General features: G+C 33.1%; 2 protein-coding genes across 3 annotated transcripts; both read left to right on the plus strand.

Moving 5' to 3' along the window:
• Window positions 1–6,257: 6,257 nt before the first annotated feature.
• Window positions 6,258–8,694, plus strand: LOC124540533 (trypsin-7-like). Of its 2 annotated transcripts, none has more exons than XM_047118181.1 (5): window positions 6,258–6,378; window positions 6,463–6,844; window positions 7,359–7,614; window positions 8,206–8,355; window positions 8,532–8,694. In XM_047118181.1, the coding sequence occupies exons 1-5, from the start codon at window positions 6,318–6,320 to the stop codon at window positions 8,685–8,687; spliced, it is 1,005 nt and encodes a 334-aa protein (XP_046974137.1). In that variant the 5' UTR covers window positions 6,258–6,317; the 3' UTR covers window positions 8,688–8,694. The 2 variants fall into 2 exon arrangements, with proteins under 2 accessions (XP_046974137.1, XP_046974138.1); XM_047118182.1 differs by having other exon boundaries at window positions 6,258–6,273.
• Window positions 8,695–12,959: 4,265 nt separating this feature from the next.
• LOC124540383 (trypsin-5-like) lies at window positions 12,960–20,042 on the plus strand. Its single transcript, XM_047117884.1, has 5 exons — window positions 12,960–12,964; window positions 13,097–13,213; window positions 15,609–15,849; window positions 18,291–18,434; window positions 19,896–20,042. The coding sequence occupies exons 1-5, from the start codon at window positions 12,960–12,962 to the stop codon at window positions 20,040–20,042; spliced, it is 654 nt and encodes a 217-aa protein (XP_046973840.1).
• The last annotated feature ends 1,171 nt before the right edge of the window (window positions 20,043–21,213 follow it).

Consider the following 21,213-nt stretch of genomic DNA (forward strand, 5'->3'; position numbering starts at 1 on the left):
CCATTATACGTATAAGGATTGATTTATTCTTAGATATTATTATAAGAAATGATTTAATAATAAGGAATATGCGTTCAGTGAAGTGAATTTGAGATCATTTCTAGATAACTGGAGATATGATGATGACGCTTCGTTAACTTTTTCTCTTAAATATTTAAATAATTCAATATAAACGCATTCTATTTTCAAACGGTTGTCACAATAATTAACAACGGACATTAATTAACATAAACCTTAACCTCATAATAACTGGAGTAAGAAATTCAGCGGATTTTTTATTTACATTTGCATTTGTTTACAAATGTTGTCAACCTGCAGAATTAGCTAGGCGATTGTAAATTAGAAATATATATTTAAACAGTAACGTATCATTTTAGTCGAGGCAGAGTGAGCCAGTGGAATTAGCCCCACGACGAAATCCCCAAAACGAATCGCTTTATAAAAATATTATCGAGGCAGTAATTAATGCGAAATCAAAAAAATGTTTTTATTTTTTTGAAATAATGACTGCTTATAAGGTTACCGTATCAGTCCTGGGCTCACACTATGATTTGCGTCTATAAATTATGATGTTTTCAAGGCGAAAATATCAGTAGCAACACAGAGTCTGTGCAATGGATTCTTTCAATGATATTGTTGGTCGTGAATTTGAATTGTCTTCGATCGTAGGGGAAAACGTGTGCAAGAGAAACTACACAGTTTGGGTACTACAATATATCACTATTATACCATGCAGGTGGCCTGTCAATTGATAGTTCAACAAAATAAAGAGCTATCCCATAAGAAAGAACATTCCAATTGGAATTTATAAAAAAAATATTATATCAAAATATATAAGTAATATATTTTGATTATTAATTTTAAAACGTCTATTAAATTATTAAGCAATTAAATATTTGCGTGAATACTTTGATGCTATAGTTTACAAACCAGCACTCATCTGATGGAAAGTGACTAAGGTGAGTTTCCGGCCTTTATGAGTACGCTATTTTCTTGAAGGTTCTTAACTCGTATCGGCTCGGAAAAATCACCAGCGAAAGATGCAACAGAGTTCACAGCGTGGTTGTAATTGTATATTACGGATAAATAAAAGATTAAAAAATAATAATAATAATTTATTAATGTTGTGAGTAATCAATTGATAAGAAAGAAGAAACATTGAGCTTCCTTTGTATATTTTGATGGAATCTCATCCTATTTGTGCATAGGCTATACAGCCTGGCCTGGGCATGATATTCATCTTAATGCGCCGCTACTTTCTTGAAGACGCTGACCTACGCTGCTAGCATAAGGTTACGAAATAAATATAAGTACACTGCATTAATCTACTAATAGAAATGAACTCGTGAAGTAATTTAAGCTATTTAGATAATTATTTAAAAATGCACTAGTGGTAATTGCGAATTCTAAATTACACTTATTAAAATGATAATATTAGTAATTGCTATTCGACAATAGATGGCGCTTGCAACCAAAACTATTGCACTAGTTATTATTAATTTATATACATTAATGTAACTTATTTTGTATTGTAACTATGTTTTAAATTTATGATAGTTAAAATATATTACAGATTTCATTAAAAATGTATTTTTTTTATTGTAATAGAAAACTTAAACTAGTGGCTTAGTGTCAAGTATCAATGAAAGATGTCGCTATGAACTCGCAGTTTTTGTGATTTCAACTACTTTTGTTAGATGGCAGCACCATGCATAAAACATTTTATTCGTTAAAATATATTGTAGTGTTTATTATTTTTTTTCCAAAATCTACCTAAAAAATATACTTGGCGGTGGAGCCTAATATAAACCCGTCTGCGTATATACCACCAATAATTATAATTAGTATTGTTATGTTCTGATTTGTTTGATTAGTGGACTATCACAAGGGACATAACATCCTAACATTTAGATTGGTAGTTCATTGTAGATGAGGGATGATTCTTACACCGCTGATGTCTATGGGTGGTGGAGAGCACATACCATCTCGTGGCCCATTTGAACACACACCTATAATATAATAAAGAATTTTTTATTTATCTTACCTTTAGATCTCGTGTGTATTATTCAATACTTGGAATACTTTAAAATTTAAATGTTGTAATTATGTATTTAATATGGAAATCTTAGCTGACGACGACTTTTCGATTGTTAAAGCATATTAAAGTTAAAGCATTAGAATATAAAAATTCGAATATTTATATTGTTTTTCTGTTTTTGTATTTTACCAATAACCAAGAAGAATCGACATAATTTTTTTTTTTATGAGTAATACCACTTTTATTTGTGATAGGGCTTTATGCAATCTAGGTAATCTATGCCCATCGTGTTAGGCATTGCTGATAGGAGAATGGTGAATATTTCTTACATTAATCTCTGGCTAATTTACATCGGGTGTTCCATTTGCTAGTACGCCTACCTATGATAAAAAAAGATAATAAAATCTCATTTATTGTTCCCAAGTTATGTCTCTCACACTCGCGACTCACAAATTATATTAAATGTGAATAAAAACTCTTTGGATCGTAACCTTCATTTGTATACAATATTTGAAATTAAATTTAGGAACACTGGCAGGTAGCATATAGTCTCTATCTGCAAGAAAACCGTGTACATTTCTCCACAATATAGTTTCCCTATACAGCTGAGTAACAGTAGTAATGTTTGTGTCTGTTCCTTTTTATTAATATTACGATTTCACAATATCGGCAATATTTTTTAGTATTGTGCAATAATAAATATTATATTGCTGTAAGAACATTGTGAAGAAGTTTTAGTATTCTAACTCTGTTAAAAACATTCCGAAGTATTACTCCCTAAAGTAAACAGACTTAGTTTGAACAAGACGAAAAGTCTGTATTTGTAGAATTCAAAAAATTTTATTATCTGTAACACATTAATTATTTATAGGGAGTCTGCCAAAGTAATGTATGTGTCGAAAAAAAAAAAGTTACGATGAATAAGTAATGCACGCACACTCATAAAGTAGTATGACGTTTAGCATGTATCACGCACACCAAGATAAACTTTCTTAGTTCGTTTTAGTTCCTTTGCAGTGCGACGCTATATCTAGCCATAGATTTTACCAAGTCTTATATGCAGTGGCGGTAAGAGTCTTCGAAATTCAAGAAAGTCTTTTTCAAATTTAAACCAAATATTCCATGACCTATCCTACACCGTTGGTTGCTTGGAAGTGATCTATTTAGCGATAAGATCGCCAAAATTGAACGCCTGTGCTATTAAGAATATATCTATGTTAAATGTATTTTTATTTCTGTGTGTGGTGTACAATAAAGAATAAAAGAGACTTATGTTTAATATTTGAATTATGTTATATTTACTATGCCTTTTATATGTACCTATCTAACACAAACGACAATTATATAATTTGGTCTTAATAATTAGCAGAGCAAAAGATAAATTATGATAATGAGATGATCTTCAAATCCTTTAACTCAACCTATGAGAAGTCTCATATAATATATTATGGGCAGAGCAAAATTTTTCGTTACAGCGAAAAGTAAAAAAAGCCTTAACTTACTTTTTGTAACAAGGTTGTCAATTTTCAACGTAGAACTACAAAAGTTTAATTTTTACACAAATAATAAAAACTATTCAACAACAACAAGTAAATTACCCGCTCATTGGCTAAGGCCTCCTCTCCCTTTGAGGAGAAGGTTTTGGAACATATTCCACCACGCTGTTCCAATGCTGGTTGGCGGAATACACATGTAGCAGATTTCGATAAAATTAGGGACATGCAGAATCCCCACGATGTTTTCCTTCCCCGCCGAGCATGAGATAAGTTATAAACACAAATTAATCACATGAATATTCAGTGGTGCTTGTCTGGTTTTGAATCCGTATTTATCGGTTAAGATGCACGCGTTCTAACCACTGGGTCTGGTTCTATTGCGGTGAAAGTACGAATACAATCTTAATTGGAGTAATGAGTCGCATTAGATTCGATATGTTCATTGACAAGAAACGAGAAGAAAGAACTATTTATTGCATTCAGTAGATTTCGAAATAAAAATTGCTATAATATGACCTCTTAACAAAATTCCTGAGGTGAATTATTGGTGTGTCTCCAGATTGCAATAACAATATTTATCGATGAATGAATGAATTAAAGAGATTTTTTTTAACATACACTCAACAGAGGTATATCACAAGGTGTCACATTGCTTCCTCTTTTATTTTTTGCATTCATTTTACTAATAAAATAAGTAAGATTCGTTTAAGTGCACTTTAGTTGTTTTTTATTAAATAACAATTAATCAATGTATTCATCAATAAGGTATCAGTTATCCTATGAATTGATCATAACATCATTTTTATCAATTAAACTTTAATATTGATACAAAATCTAGATGTCACTTTGAGAAATCTCTCTTTAAGATGTTACAATTAAATGTTCGTAGGACGTATTTGTTGCTACATCGTTTAATAGGTTAACCGAAGGTAAAGGTAAACTTAAACTTACTCTGAACTAAGTTACGCTGGCACATATAAACTGCAAATATATGTATGATGTAAAGTTAATGCATGAATCTAAAAAGAATCTTGTAATAGACAAAAGAAGTAAGTCTTATTTATATAATTTTAGTTTTGTACGTTTTAAGTTTATAACGATAAATTAAAAAAAATGGGCGCGTGTAACATTATAATTAAGCAACAATAGTTAATACAATTTGAAAAACAAATGAAAATTTCCGGTAATGCGAAACGTTACGTCTTTTGTTAATACGTCAAAGCTCTCCAACTAATTACTAATTATTGACGTCACTATTGATTTGATATTCGCTTCACTATGATATTCCACGCTGCCTGTCTTTTGTTTCATGATCCGAGATTCTCAATACCTTTTTTTTTTCTTTTTTTCGCGCAAGGAAAATCTTCATAAATACCCGACTCTTTTGGGGGTTGTCGGGTTATGTGAGATTGTACTCACTTAAAACCATGCGATGGCCGCCATCAGCACAGAAAACGGAGAGGCTGCGGGATCGGCCCTCTCCCGAGCCCGCTCCACAATCTCCTTCTGGACCATGACGGTCTCACAGAAGGAGACTACGGCCTCCCACGCCGATTAACTGCGTAGCATCGCCGACACGACTGCCCGCAGGGAGAGATTTCGCCCGATTGCCTTGACCAAGATTCTCAATTCCTTAACGGCATACCAAGAAGTCCTGATCTAATCAATTGTTGTCGTTCCTACTAACAAAAATGTTACGTACAACACACTTAAGCTATTACTAGGATTTGTTTAGAGGAATAGTTTACTGTATTACCCCAGAATATAAATTATATTTTAAAAGAATAAAACGTTGATCTATTTCTCCTTTGACGGTTAACAACATTAAATAGCCTGTAAATTTCCCACTGCTGGGCTAAGGTCTCTTGTTCCTTTGAGGAGAAGGTTCGGATCATATTTCACCACGCTGTTCCAATGCCTTTTGGTGGAATACACATTGATTCCTTAACAAAGGCAATAATATAATTATAAATATGAGACAACATCACATAAATTACTCTGATCCCAATGTAGGCACCTAAAGCACTTGTGTTATGGAAAATCAGAAGTAACGACGGTACCACAATCACCTAGACCCAAGACAACATAGAAAACTAATGACATTCTACATCGACTCGGCCGGGAATCGAACCCGGAACCTCGGGGAGGCGTACCCATGAAAACCGGTGTAAACACTACTCGACCACGGAGGTCGTCAAAAGTAAACACAACAACAACAACAGCCTGTAAATTCCCACTGCTGGGCTAACGGCCTCCTCTCCCTTTGAGGAGAAGGTTTGGAACATATTCCACCGCGCTGTTCCAATGCGGATTGGTGGAATACACATGTGGCAGAATTTCTATGAAATTTGTCACATGCAGGTTTCCTCACGATGTTTTCCTTCACCGCCGAGCACGAGATGAATTATAAAGACAAATTAAGCATGAATCAGCGGTGCTTGCCTGGGTTTGAACCCGCAATCATCGGTTAAGATGCACGCGTTCTAACCACTGGGCCATCTCGACTTTCCAAAAATAAACAACATATTATAATCCTTGATTGCCTCGATTTCAATTATTTGTCATTAAAAAATGGTGGTTGTATTAATTAAGTACATTTGGAATGAAACACGCGTGGTGTCAACTTACCTATTACGTACTACATGCAAAAACAAATTATTAATTTCACGGCTAATTCTTTCAACACACGACGTGATTGATTGATCTGACTAATTTAAAGCTTTCAGTATTAAATCGAATGTAATGTGCTGTGTGTGATTGAAATTGTTTTATTTTTTTTTATAATGTTATATATAATTTTCATATATTTTATATTTCATAATATAATACCAGCTGATTTTAATAGTAATATATTCAGACTATATATTTCAAAATTATATTCGTATAATTTAGATAGTTATCAAAATAAATATGTTATTATTGTTTCAGAATATGATATAATTATTATACCATTATTAAATGTAAAAGGTGCAACAAGAGACGATAGAGATGAACTAAATGTATGGTCTAAGTATAAGAAAAATAATGAGGGAGATTTAAAATTGGACATGCAACCCTACGATGAAGCAACTGATCTAGTTGATATCGATAGCTTCGATTATAACAAGGATCGCGATAATATATACTTTTCAGAAAAAGACAGCAGTCCTCAGAGAATAGGCGAAGATTTTTCAGCTAATTATGGTGAGGATAAAATCGTGGGGGGCTTTGAGGTTGATATCAACTTGTATCCATACCATGCTGCTTATGGGAGTAATTGTGGAGGAGCGATAATTGATAAAAAATGGGTTTTAACAGCTGGACACTGTGGGTAAGTACTAAACTAAACTAAAAGCAAAATATACTTTATTTAAATAGGCTTTTACAAATATTCTTGTATTGACATTTAACAACTGTATTTTGTGATGCCACTACCGGTTCGGAAAGTAGATTCTACAGAGAAGAACTGGCAAAAAAGTCAGTGGTTACTCTTTTTCAACACTTAAAAATACAGTCATGATAGTTAAATACAATGATATATGTACACAATATATTCTGCCTGGATGTCACCAAGTATTTGACGATTTTTCATAAAATATAAAAACAAGAAAAGTTTAACAATTTTAAGAATGTATAAACGTAACTATAAAAATATAGTTTTGATGTTAGGCAAAAAGTTAACCTACGTCCTTAGTTTGCTTCGCACCAAATTTCATCAAATTTGGTTCAATGGTTTGGTCGTGAAAGACATTTAAACGTTAACTTTAGACAGACACATTACTTTTACATTTATAATATTAATATGGATATAATTAGAAATTAATAATTATACTATTAATATTTAGAAAGAAACCATATGTAAGAGTGGGATCAAAATACTTGAACCAAGGTCAGAAAGTGCCCATAAGAAGAAACTTCGTCCATCCAATGTGGTCGGCGAAGAATAAGGAACATCCCTTCGATTACGACTTCCAACTTTTGGAACTTGCCGCTCCTTTGAAATTGGATGAAAACATACAACCTGTCAAAATTGCCCATCTAGAGGACATGGTAATCGGTAAAGTCGTTACGGTTACTGGTTGGGGTAATACTGAAGAAAATGTAAGTAAAATATTATGAATTAATATCAAACAAATTACATCATGATCTCTATCTATATTACTCGTAGTCCTGTTGACTTCACTGTGGATGGGGATGGAAGTATTAGTTTAAGTCCAAAAAATTTATAAAATGAATCGAATAAAAAAAACCGTTCAAAGAAAAAATAATTTAACGACCTTACTTTTAAACTTAAAGATTTTTTTCCTTTGTATTGCATTACTTTTAATCTGTTTAAATTGTTCCTCATCAATTTTTATTGCTTCAAATAAAAATCGTGCCAGTAAAACAGTTTTTGGACGACCGACATTTTTACTTAGTGATTTCGTTTTAACTTTGTAATTCCAAACAAATGTTTTTATACCATTATAAGATTACACGAAATAAGATTGCATTATTGAACACAATTAATAATTAATATCAAATACATATGCTTATATGCTATATAAACACAAATACAAATGCTTTGTGATAATCCTCCGGTACTGCGTTTGATTCTTACTCGTGATAACAGTGACGTGGCATTTACGAAATGTCATAGAATAGGTTAATTATTCTCGTTGCGTAAATAATTATTAATTTCGACCATTTCAGGGTCCTTATTCGAATGTCTTACGCGCCGTTCGAGTGCCAATTATATCGAAGGAGAACTGTCAACTGGTACCGTTTCCATATTTCCGCGGAAGCTTGACTTCTAGAATGTTCTGTGCTGGATTTTCCGAAGGGAAGAAGGATGCCTGTCAGGTATATTTTTAAACAGTGAAACAGTAACAGTAACAGCCTGTAATTTTCCAACTGCTAAGGCCTCTTATCCTATTAAGGAGAGGGTTTAGAACATACTCCAACGCGCTGTTCCAATACGGATTGGTGTTCGCGAATTCTCAATTACAGGGTTTAAGCATATGGTGATTTTATTTCAGGGTGATTCGGGTGGACCGGCCGTCGCTTATGATAGACTCTTGGGTATGGTATCATTTGGTTATGGATGCGCCACACCTGGTTCTTTTGGCGTCTACAGCAAAGTGGCTAAAATCAGACCTTGGATAAAAGAAATTACAGGCTTGGATTTGGATTAAGTTGAATCAGAATTAAATGTTTTTTTTTTTTATAAATAATGATTTTATTTCACTTACCTTTAAAAATTCCTCTGTTTTTGTTTTATGGTATAGGTTGGCGGACGAGCATATGGGCCACCTGATGGTAAGTGGTCACCATCACTTAAAGACAATGACACTGTAAGAAATATTAACTATTCCTAACATCGTCAATGCGCTACCAACCTTGGGAACTAAGATGTTATGTCCCTTGTGCCTGTAGTTACACTGGCTCACTCACTCTTCAAACCGGAGCACAACAATACTGAGTACTGTTATTTGGCGGTAGAATAACTGATGAGTGGGTGGTACCTACCCAGACGGGCTTGCACAAAGCCCTACCACCAAGTAAAGTTTTTGTCAAATCCTCTGAAGAGTATTTGACAAAAAATGACTATAACTTTAAACGACGAAACAATATGTGTCCCTTCAAATATATGGGTTATGGAAAATCGAATATATGACTGAAAAAGCTATTACGATTATGCATTGATGTTTAGATATTGGAAATTTGCCAAACATGCTCATTAACGTGTCTACTTAATTAATTAGGGCATAATAATTGACCACCATGGAGCTGAACGTGGGTTCCTAATCTTCTTTTTTATGAGTAACATTATCATCATGCTTTCCTTTTCATATTCTTAATTATGATCCGTGATGGCCCATTAGAACATGAATCCTATCTGATTTTTGTGGGTTTAAACCAAGATAAGCTTCACTAAATTCTTATATGATAGATTTGTTTTAATTATTCATCTCGTCGTCAAGAACGTCGTAAGGGAATCAGCTTAAGTCAATGAAAAATTGACCATATGTTCCCAACAATAAGCATTAAAAGCAGCGTGGCTGAACCTCCTAAACTTTCTCCTAAAAGGAGAGGATATTAGGAGTGGGGGAATGTACCAACTGTTACTTCTAAGCTTTGATCTTCTTGGTGCTGTTAACGTATTTCGTAAAGTAAGCTTGTGCTTATACGCCTTGCGTATGTAATATTAGTGAAGTAAAAAGAATATCAGTAAACTACTAGAATATATGATCCTTCAACTTATATAATATATAATCATCATCATCATGTCAGCCGTAAGACGTCCACTGCTGAACATAGGCATCTTCCAATGATTTCCACCTTGACCGGTGAGTAGCGGCCTGCATCCAGCGATACCCGCGGACTTGACCAGATCGTCGGTCCATCTCCTGGGGGGACACCCTACGCTACGCTTGCCAGTACGTGGTCTCCACTCAAGAACTTTTTTGGCACTTCAGCACGCCGACTCGCTTCGCAACGTTGGTTATTTTTGATCGTCTACGGATCTCCTCGTTTGATATATATAATTGCGAATCTAGTTAGAGGCTTGGTATCCGTAACTATATTAAAATTCCGCAGACATTTTTTGCCTTGCCGCTTCATAAATTTAAACCATTTGTTAAAAAATATGTTGGTAAATACGGTACATTATTCAATATAAGATGTTTTTTATGATAGAGGTTGGCGGACGAGCATATGGGCCACCTGACGGTAAGTGGTCACCATCACCCATAGACTATGTCGCTGTAAGAAATATTAACTATTCTTTACATCGTCAATGTGCCACCAACCTTGGGAACTAATATGTTAATGTGCCTGTAGTTACACAATACACAGGCTGGATTATATTTGATGATAAAAAAGCCCGTAGCTAACTTCCAGGTAGGATATACGTATACGTATATATAAAGGAAAAATCTTTGTATTTTTAAATGTTATAAAATAGTATAACTTGTTAGTTTATTCGTTAGTTCCTTTTGGAAGAATCTACTATCCGAACCGATGGTAGCTTCACCTAATATAGTTTGTTAAATGACGATTCAAAAGTGCTTTTAAAAGCCAACTTGCTTAAAGTATATTTTGAAATTGTTTTAGAGTGACGTGTCTTTTTCTTAAAAAATAACAAATGCGACCATTTATGAATAAATATTTAATATATCCAATGAGTCACTTTTCAAAGTCACCACTGCCCATAAAAATTGTGTTTCAAAGAAATTTTAACCATATCCAACATAACTAACGCACCACTAACTTTGAAACTGTGATGTTATATCTCTTGTACCCGTAGACTGGCTTACTGACCCTGTAAACCGATGGCACATAAAATTAAATTTCTATTGTAGATACATTTCTTTCAGTCATAATAATAGTATTAATTGCCCAATACAAGCAATACATATTGTCTATAACAAATTTATAACGATCGGTCGATGACCCCGTTTGAGATCTTTTATATCTGTTTAGATACCGATATTAACTGCACTTATTTCTTGTCTCTTACTGTTCGTAACTCATGACGTAAATGGTATGGTATTGTGACAGCTCAGCCATATTTGGTTATAGACCAAGTGTAACAATGATTCTATTTCTTTAATGAAATTCTATTCGATACGAGTAGAAATCTGAAGGTGTATCCGTTTATAGTACAAACAGCTATAACTAATCGTACATTTTCAATGGTCAATAGGACATACGTGTGACTAATGGTATTTTGGTCCATAGTGTTCTATTTACTAACTTAACTGTGTAAATTAATACGAATTTAAATTTTATCTGCCCTTTGCCGTCTCTAAAAATTTGGAAGGCAATGTAGATTTGTTAGAATATCAAGGCAGACTTTATAATATAAAATGTAAATTGGAAATTTAGAGGCGGCAATAAAAATGATTTTGCGATTTATTTTGACGGTCTCACCATATGCTCTTTTAATCTCTCTTTTTTAAAAAGGAGAAACTATAATACAGTAATATAATGAAAGTACTAAATATCCTAATATATATTATATTTAGGGTACTAAAGATTGTATGTATTGTATGTTGTATTTGTTAAAGCTACAAGTAAGTTTTTATACAGCAATAAAGTGTAACTACAGGCACAAGGGACATAACATCTTAGTTCCCAAGGTTGGTGGCACATTGACGATGTAAGGAATAGTTAATATTTCTTACAGCGTCATTGTCTATGGGTGATGGTGACCATCAGGTGGTCCATATGCTCGTCCGTCAACCTATACCATAAAAAATAGCAATAAATAAGTTTAATAAAAAAAAAAAATTTTTGTTTATATAAAGTTAATTATTACTAGCAAGACATTTTTACACTTCGATTTGACTGTATGTATTGATTAATTTCATTAGACAAAATATGAAAATTCAATTAAAAATACACGATTACAACAATGTACTACGAAATAGAATAATGAAAACATCGAAACGTTTTATATTGTTTCTTGTAGTAATAAATATTGACGGTGCAGTTTCGTTAGTTATCAATAATTCTTTATTTATTTTCATTTACCGTTACGGACCAGTGTTTAGTCTTCATCATCTTAGTCGATGATTCCGAGTTCATACCCGGGCAAGCAACACTAAATTGTCACATACTTCATTTGTGCTTAGTATTAATATGCCGTGATGGTGAAAGAAAACATCGTTAGGAAACCTGCACGTGGTGTATGATGCCACGTGTAAGCCTCATTGGAACAGCGTGGTAGATCCAAGAATCCTCAAAAGTATATTAGCAAACTTTTACTTATTTTTATTATTGAGTTTTTATGTGTTATTTCATACTCAGTGATTAAAGCAAAAATGTTGAGGTTAACTGTGTGTCTTACGACTTTCTGCCACGTCAATATCTGCCAATCAGTACTCTATCTCGTGAAGATCGGTTAACTTTGAATCTTTTGTTTTAAATAACGTAATTTCGATTGATTAGATTAGACTTCCGGACAGCGTATTAATAAAAGCCGTTATAAGATAGATTAGAGAATAATGTACGTATTCATATTTTCTTTATTGTTCACTAAATATCTGTATGTGGGAACTCTACAACAAGACTGCCTACAAAATTGATCGAAAAAATACATATGTATTTTATTTCCTTGTTAGTAGGGGTTTGTGCAAGGCCATTTGTTTAAGTACCAGATATATTATGCTACCGCTATGGTATTTCTATGGTAGGTGTATTGGTTATGCAAGATATACGGTCACTTATTGTATATATGGTTATTTCTTAGAGTGCCAATGGTTTTCGACATTGGTCACCACTACCCAACTTGTCTATTTGCCGCTTATTAGATCTATATCATAAAAACGCAGGCAGGACAAAATATTGCAAAAAAAATTCTAATCCAATTTTTTAAAAAGATTTTCCATTAGGATCAATAAATTTAATAATGCTAAAACTTTAACTATTTTGAATATCACAATTAAAAACATACATTCGAAATGAGGTATTTATTTATCGGAAGCAGCAGTGATATATAGAAACTATATATAAAGCTAAACCAGTGCAGTCAAGCAAGTTCTAATTCCATATCGTAACTAACTTGGTGACACACGTCATATAATAATTATATTTTCAGCATATTAGGTGGTACGGATGTAGATATAGAACACGCGTCATATCATGTGAACTATGGTGATATCTGTGGTGGTGTGTTGCTGGATAAGAAGTGGGTTTTGACGGCCGCACATTGTGGGTAAACATTCTCAGCTATTCTTCTACGTGGATTTTAATTAAATGGTTCGATTTAGGATTGTTTGATTGGTTTAAGATGACGAGGAACACAGTATTTTTTTGCGAAATTCTACAAGGCTCTCTTCACCAATTTAAAATAAACTAATAAATTAATATGAAATAAATAAATATGGATATAAAAAACAGTAAAGTAACAGCCTGTAAATTTCCCACTGCTGGGCTAATGGCCTCCTCTCCCAATAAGGAGAGGGTTTGGAACTTATTTCACCACGCTGTTCCAATGCGGGTTGGTGGAATGCACATGTAGCTCACGATTATTTCCTTCACCGCCGAGCACGAGATGAATTATAAACACAAATTAAGCACATACATATATAGTGGTGCTTGCCTGGGTTTGAACACGAAATCAGCGGTTAAGATGCACGTGTTCTAACCAATGGGCTATATAAATCTTTTTTTTTTTTCTTATACAATTTATACTGGTGAGATTAAAGATTTGAGGAAACACAAATCTAATCTAATTTAAGCGGCAAGATGTTCTCCACCAATTTAATAGAACCTTAATGCATATAATAATTTACACGTTTGGGTAGGTACCACCCACTCATCAGTTATTCTACCGCCAAACAACAGTACTCAGTATTGTTGTGTTCCGGTCTGAAGGGTGAGTGAGCCAGTGTAACTACAGGCACAAGGGACATTACATCTTAGATCCCAAGGTTGGTGGCACATTGACGATGTAAGGAATAGTTAATAATTCTTACAGCGTCAATGTCTATGGGCGATGGTGACCACTTACCATCTGGTGGCCCATGTGCTCGTCCGCCAACCTATACCATAAAAAAAAAGAAAAAAATAAACGTTTAACGGGTTCAATTTATACTGGTAGTTAAAATCAGATGTAGCCTGTTTATACCAATAGCAAACCCAAAAGACGTTTCATATCTTAGTAATGAATATTTAATACATAAATGTTTTAATCTTAGTCAATATAGGAAAACCATTGTGAACTGGTTGCCCAAAAATCTATGTAATTTTCTATTTAAAAAGAACCATCTACAAATTCTTAAAATACTTAAAAAAGAGCCTATTAATGAAATCGGTAAAGTCATTCTCTAGCAATAAATATTTTTATACATAGAGGATACTATATTATATGTACTTACCAAGTCATTATAATAAGTGAAAAACATCCAATATTTTGTATAATATTATATCATATCTAAGCCTCACTTTCTGAGTTATTGTGATAAGAAATTCAAAGCTTCGGCAAGACTTCCAATCACCGGAAACAATCTTGGATTCAGTGTTTTCCCGAAATAACCCGAGTCTATCAAACCTCGTCTTGTATTGAATGCGACGCAACGACCACCTAATACCTACAACCTGAAAATGGAAATTTACCACCTCCTATATTTTGTTTGAAGAATATACAAACATTGAATATTGTATTTTATATATACAAGTCCCTGGAATTCTTACGGATATGAAATATATATTTTTTAATCTCTCTCTCTATCTCTCTCTCTCTCTCTCTCTCTCTCTCTCTCTTGAAAGAATATCGATTAAGTTAGTAGCAATAGAGTTCTATACTTAGGAAAGAACTTGTAAGTAACTGCGGTCCTATAGCCAATCTCCTTCCATTTGAGTCTCATTTGAGGACTCGTGTGCAATTTAATTAAACAAAAAGTATTATTGTGCCTATATATGCCTGAGATGTGATGTAATAAGAGGTAACCCTTATTAAATCAGCTATCTGCCAGTGAAAGTCTTGTCTAAATCGGTCCAGACGTCGATGAGATTAGCCGGAATAACCAGACAGATAGACAAACATTAATTGTAAAAAATATAATTTTGGTATATATATGTACCATGTATATACATACGTATTTAGCAAAAAGCGGTTATTTCAATAACAGACACTCCAATTTTATTACATGTGTAGATGGGGATAAATAAATATTAATAGTTCTACTTTTGGTCATACACTTAAATGACATCAAAAAATATTCACAAATACTTTGGGTATAGCACGAGATGGCTCATTGGTTAGAGCACGTGCATCTTAACCGATGATTTCGGGTTCAAACCCAGGCAAGCACTACTATATATGTATGTGCTTAATTTGTGTTTATAATTCATTTCGTGCTCGGCGGTGAAGGAAAACATCGTGAGGAAACCTGCATGTGTCTTCATCAAAATTCTGCCACATGTGCATTTCACCAACCCCCAGTGGAACAGCGTAAATATGTTCCAAACCCTCTCAATGGGAGAGGAGGCCTTAAGCCAGCAGTGGAAAATTTACAGGCTGTTACTTTTTGGGTATAGCTAATGTGGAAATTTTATCAAAAGTACAATACAACCTTTTTTATTTAATAAATAAATATTTCTTATAGGAATGAAAGCGACTTCATCCGAGTTGGCAGCCGTTATCGCTTAAAGGGACCGAGAATAAGAATAAAACTGCATATCATACACCCACTATACAAAAAAGACCATTTGTTTGATTATGATGTGCAGCTTCTTGAATTATACAGAGACTTACGATTCGGAGTCAGGGTGAGGAATATAAAAATCAATGATGGAATCTGTGGTGATCACATAACCGTGTCCGGCTGGGGGTATTCCGAGGAGAAGGTAACTTTGTTCTTATTTTAAATATATTTTTGAAAGTCTTACAAAGTTACATGATATAACCTTCGTTCTTATTAATATTGGTGTTTGAATTGGAAAGACATTTTTTGTCTGTTATTACTCTACAGATCATGTATGATAAGTAACCTCCTATACTTGTAGTTACTTTAGGTCATTCACCCCCGAAATCAAAAATGTTTCATTTATAAAGAGTTATCATCTAAGCAATAATTAGTTTTAATTTTTTTTATTTCGGTAATGGAAAATTATATAAGATACAAAATTCGTCATTATATAAGTAGGAACATGCAATTTTCGAACGAATTTTAGCCTTTCTTTTACATAAAACATATTCTCAAACGAATCAAACATAATAATATGCTGCTAATCAAGGTTGCCTAAAAACTCAGATTTTCATTAAAGTCGGATATATTGAGTTTTATCGCTGGCAACTCTTGCTACAAACGCATAGGAATTATTCAGCTACTGACAGACTTTTCAGATTTCTTTTCAGATTTTCCCAAAAAAGTGATCATTAAATAAAGATATCATTCGAACTGTAGTTACGAGTTAATCCTATCCTGCTTATGACGTCTGACTGATCGGTCAAAGTTTTAATACATACCAGGAATATATTGATCCATCAAATACCAGTCTTATTGTTTTATCATTAGGGATCTTTTTCGCTTGTACTCGGAAAGCAATCGGGACTCTCGATTGCATATAAAAGGAGGATATGAATTATTGATATAAAAAGCATTCGTCAAAATTTAAATTATTACAAACATTTTCGTGAAAATCAGCAAACGTGGAATGATAACCGAATGACAGCTTAATGTGCTCTCTGATGTGGAGAGATCAATAATATATTAATATTTCGTTTAATGCATGTCCTGTCTGGTATATAGGATATGGGTAGCGGATTCAGATCCGACGGTTCGTATTAATCGTTTGATGAAACTTTCATATATTATAAGAAGTAATATATAACTACGTGATTTTATTTATTGTACATGTATCAAGAAAATTAATTATTAAGTTTAATGCTATTTTAAATGGTATACATAAGCGTCACTATTAAACAGCGATTTCTTCGAGACTAAACAACTGTGTTAATATTGGCATTAGATATTAAAATTAAACATTTAATATTAGTAAAACATTAACATACTTAATTTTTTTACTATATAGTATAGGTGGGCGGACGAGCATATGGGCCACCTGATGGTAAGTGGCCACCATCACCCATAGGCAATGAAGCTGTAAGAAATATTAACTATTCCTTGCATCGTCAATGAGCCAACAACCTTGGGAACTAAGTTGTTATGTCCCTTGTGCCTGTAGTTGCACTGGCTCATTCACACTTCAAACGGGAACACGACAATACTGCGTACTGTTATTTGGCGGTAGAATAACTGATGAGAAATTATAAATAAATACAGATCGTAGTCGGTATTCGTCGTTAGTATAGACATCTGTGAATGTTAGCGAGATATATTGTAATCCTCAATGATTCTGTAGGGAAATTGTCTAATGATTTGAAAATCTTATATTTGTGATGACATGCAGTTGAATGTTATTTCATCACGGTTCGTAGATAGAGGCAGCGTGGACTCTCAAATTATATTAAATGAAAGAACTCGGAAATATCTCGTGCCTAAAATGTGCACTGGTCAAGAAACCCGAAATTTAGTGATATAAATTACTTCAAATGAAATTAAAAGATACTTTATTCGAGTCGGCTTTTACAAGCACTTTTAAATCGTCATTTAATAACTATATTAAGTGAAGCTACTACGGGTTTGGAAAGTAGATTCTACCGAGAAGAACCGACAAGAAATTCAGTGGTTACTCTTTTTTAACATTTAAAAATACAGTCACGTATATGCAATATATCGTGCAAGTCAACAAGTATTAAATCTACGTTTTTTTATCGTCTTTATGATTAATCATGTCTAGCGGAAGATTCGAATAGTATTTTTTTTTAATTAATATAGTGTTGACAACGATTGCTGATGTACGGATACAACTAATAAGGATTTGTTTCAAATTAATTGTAGTTTACAATGTAACATACTTAATTGAAATAAATATAAAAAATACTGAAAATCATAGTATGTACGGTGATGGCTAGTTTAACAAATATTAAATGAATAGGTCAATATTACAATATCTTTGTGTCCGTTTATATGTGTATCATTTGGACTAAATGTATAATTACACATAATTACACTCATAAGCTGAGTGGTTTTTTATTAATAGTCACGAAATATACAATATATACAAATAAATAATGTTAAACTATCTGCCTGTCGTTATAAAATTTGCATTGGTTACATAACTGCATTATTTTAACACCGTGTAGAAATACGAGATTAAGGAAATTTTAAAAATTGAGGGAATTGAAAAAGGTTTCTCATTTGAAAACTCTTTTGTTTTTCTAGGGCGACTATAGAGATATGTTACAACAAGTTAAATTGCAGTTAGTTTCTTTACAAGAATGTCAAAAGGTTGAACAGAGCTGGTACAACAACACGCTTACTTCTAGAATGTTCTGCGCTGGTGACGAAGATGGTGATGCTTGTCAGGTGAGATCAGCATCTCAAATTTTGAATAATTTCTTCAAAAAACTAGTATTAGCCGGTTTAAACTAGTCAAAGGTCTAACAACTTTGCCTAGTAATGTACGCAATATGTAAACACAAGCCCGTATGTTTGTGCATTGAGATTGAAATTTAAACACTGAACTGATAATCATTATTAAAAATTCTGAATTCCAAATTTAAACGTTTGAATTTTTACTTTTTTTTTAATATGAAAGATTTGTAACACGATACAGAGTGTATAAAGAAAATCCTAATTCAAACAATACATTTGGATGTTTGTTTTTTTTAATACGATAGATTTGTTTAAGAAAATATACGGGGTGTATACAATAGCACACATATTTACAATTTAAATGATAGAGGCATGGCATGGAGCGCAAACAATCGATTTTATCACTCCACTTGATTGTGAACACTAGGTATTGTGTTGTGTCTAGATTTATTAGGTTTCAATAGATCAACGCTCCCGTTAGTACTGTGTTAATTTTCACTAGTAACCGACAAATAATACCGAATTCTATAGATTTCTTTACCACATTTGGTAATGTTATCTATTATTATACTCCTAACAGATTTTATCGTACTCATTTGTTTTGATTGTTTCATAGTCTTATGATATTGTATTGAATATATATCGAGAGATACATGTAACAGATATACAAGCATTTTTTGTATGTGATATATTTTAATGTCTAAAGCCTCTTAGATATTACTTCAAAACAGTGATAGTCTGTGCCCTTTAAAAACACATATTGCAAATATTTAAGATTGAAAAAAATGTACTATAGTCGCTATATTTATTTAAAGAATTTGTCATCTGTCGAATGTATGAAATATGTACCTACTTTATTCTATATTTAAATGTATTTAATGCAGACTAAGACATAAACATTACAACACGAAATACTCAAATACATAAGCTGTTATAATACTAATAATATAATTTAATAAAAATTAATACATATTATTATTAATAGTCATTGGTTTGAAATAAATAAAATACATTAAATTAGGATGGTATTCCGTTTGATTCTTGTCAATTTTCAGTGTCCAGTGTAATTAACAGTGATTCATTCACCCTTCACGACAGACAACACATAGCGCTATGAAGCTGGATCGGGTGCGAGGGTGGTCACCCTGATGAGGTCAATAACCTATACAACAACAACAGCCTGCAAATCCCACTGCTGGGCTAAGGCCTCCTTCTTTTGAGAAGTTTTGAAACATATTCCACACATATGGCAGAATTTCTATGAAATTAGACACATGCAGGTTTCCTCACGATGATTTCTTTCCGAGCACGAGATGAATTATAAGCACAAATTAAGCACATGAATATTTTATGCTTGCCTGGATTTGAACTCGCATTCATAGGTTAAGATGCACGCGTTCTAACCACTGGGTCATCTCGGCTATACTGTGAGATAATTTTGTCTCTTTCCAGGGTGACAGTGGCGGTGGTGCCGTGTCATATGGTCAACTTGTAGGTCTGTCGTCATTCGGTTTTGGATGCGGACGCGTGCCCGGCGTATATATCAATGTGTCCAGCCCTTATATAAGACAATGGATAAGAATATATACAGGCGTGTAGTATATACATATGTATATGCTAAGTACGAATTTTTTGTTATAATACACAAAATATATTTTAAGGTGGCTAAGTAAGGCTTTTTGTGTTAATTAAGATATTTATACTCTATTATATTTATTCACTAGTATCATTACAACATTTGAATCTTGAAAAAAGAGTGTTTTTTGGAATTTCGAAAGCGCACTGAATTTTCATGAACTCAATAATGATATTTGTGCCTATAAGTACTTAATGGTGAAGGAAAACATCGCAAGGATATCGTATGTAATACCACCAATCAAATTTTAAGTAGTGTGGTGTATTGAGTCTTAAACTATTTGCTTAAAACCACACTCCCAACAGCTTAGGACAAAATATTTTAGGCAATGTGTCATTCTAAATGAAAATTAAGTTAGCTATGCTACTAACGTTGAATAAAAACGAAAATATGTTTCCCATCTAATTATTTATATATATTGCTATTTATATTTGAATCCCATACCATAGTATTACATACATGTACTCGCCTCTACTGAGCTATTCCGGCGTTTGATTTTCGTATATAACTTAGGTAACTGCGCCACAAACACTTCGCTACGGAGCTTGCAACTATTTTGACCGCAGACTGACCCATGCTCAATTATTTAGTTATGTAATTATTATGTAAATAGTACACAAATTTTACATTTACATAAGCTATTTACATAAAAGAATATAAATGATATACTACGAAAAAAAACGATACCTACAAGTCCTCATAGATAATATATTTTGATGTTTTCCAAATTTTAAAAATCGAACAGAAGCAGTTTTGTTTTTATTTTTTTTTATTTCATTCAAACTATGCAAAGGCATAGGCTTATTCTGATTGTTTCGAGAAAGAACAGAGTAGAGAGTACATAGGTATATGTATATTACATATATTACATATATACCAGTATATGTATATTATACCTGTATGGGATGTAGGGATTTAAAGTGAGAACGAGGGCCATATTATATATTCATTGGATTGACAGACCCTGTCTGCGACTACCGCGACACAGCCTTCAAACGAGTATACGACATCAGTTCCATGAAAACTAACTCTCTTTTCACTCATAGCAATATATAGTTTTGTTATATTACGTTAATATTTAATTAAAAGTTTAAATTTTGTTACGATTGTTAGTATATGTCTCAAAATATAAAG

The sequence above is a fragment of the Vanessa cardui genome, chromosome 25 (genome assembly GCF_905220365.1).
Source record: "Vanessa cardui chromosome 25, ilVanCard2.1, whole genome shotgun sequence".
Classification (NCBI taxonomy): domain Eukaryota; kingdom Metazoa; phylum Arthropoda; class Insecta; order Lepidoptera; family Nymphalidae; genus Vanessa; species Vanessa cardui.

Excerpts from the sequence above, each read along its gene's own strand:
- LOC124540533 (XM_047118181.1), top strand. The coding sequence starts at position 6,318 with ATGTTATATATAATTTTCATATATTTTATATTTCATAATATAATACCA. Across the intron at positions 7,615-8,205 it reads GGGGTAATACTGAAGAAAAT|GGTCCTTATTCGAATGTCTT; the intron begins GTAAGTAAAATA and ends CGACCATTTCAG. Across the intron at positions 8,356-8,531 it reads GGAAGAAGGATGCCTGTCAG|GGTGATTCGGGTGGACCGGC; the intron begins GTATATTTTTAA and ends ATTTTATTTCAG.
- LOC124540383 (XM_047117884.1), top strand. Across the intron at positions 15,850-18,290 it reads GGGGGTATTCCGAGGAGAAG|GGCGACTATAGAGATATGTT; the intron begins GTAACTTTGTTC and ends TTGTTTTTCTAG. Across the intron at positions 18,435-19,895 it reads AAGATGGTGATGCTTGTCAG|GGTGACAGTGGCGGTGGTGC; the intron begins GTGAGATCAGCA and ends GTCTCTTTCCAG.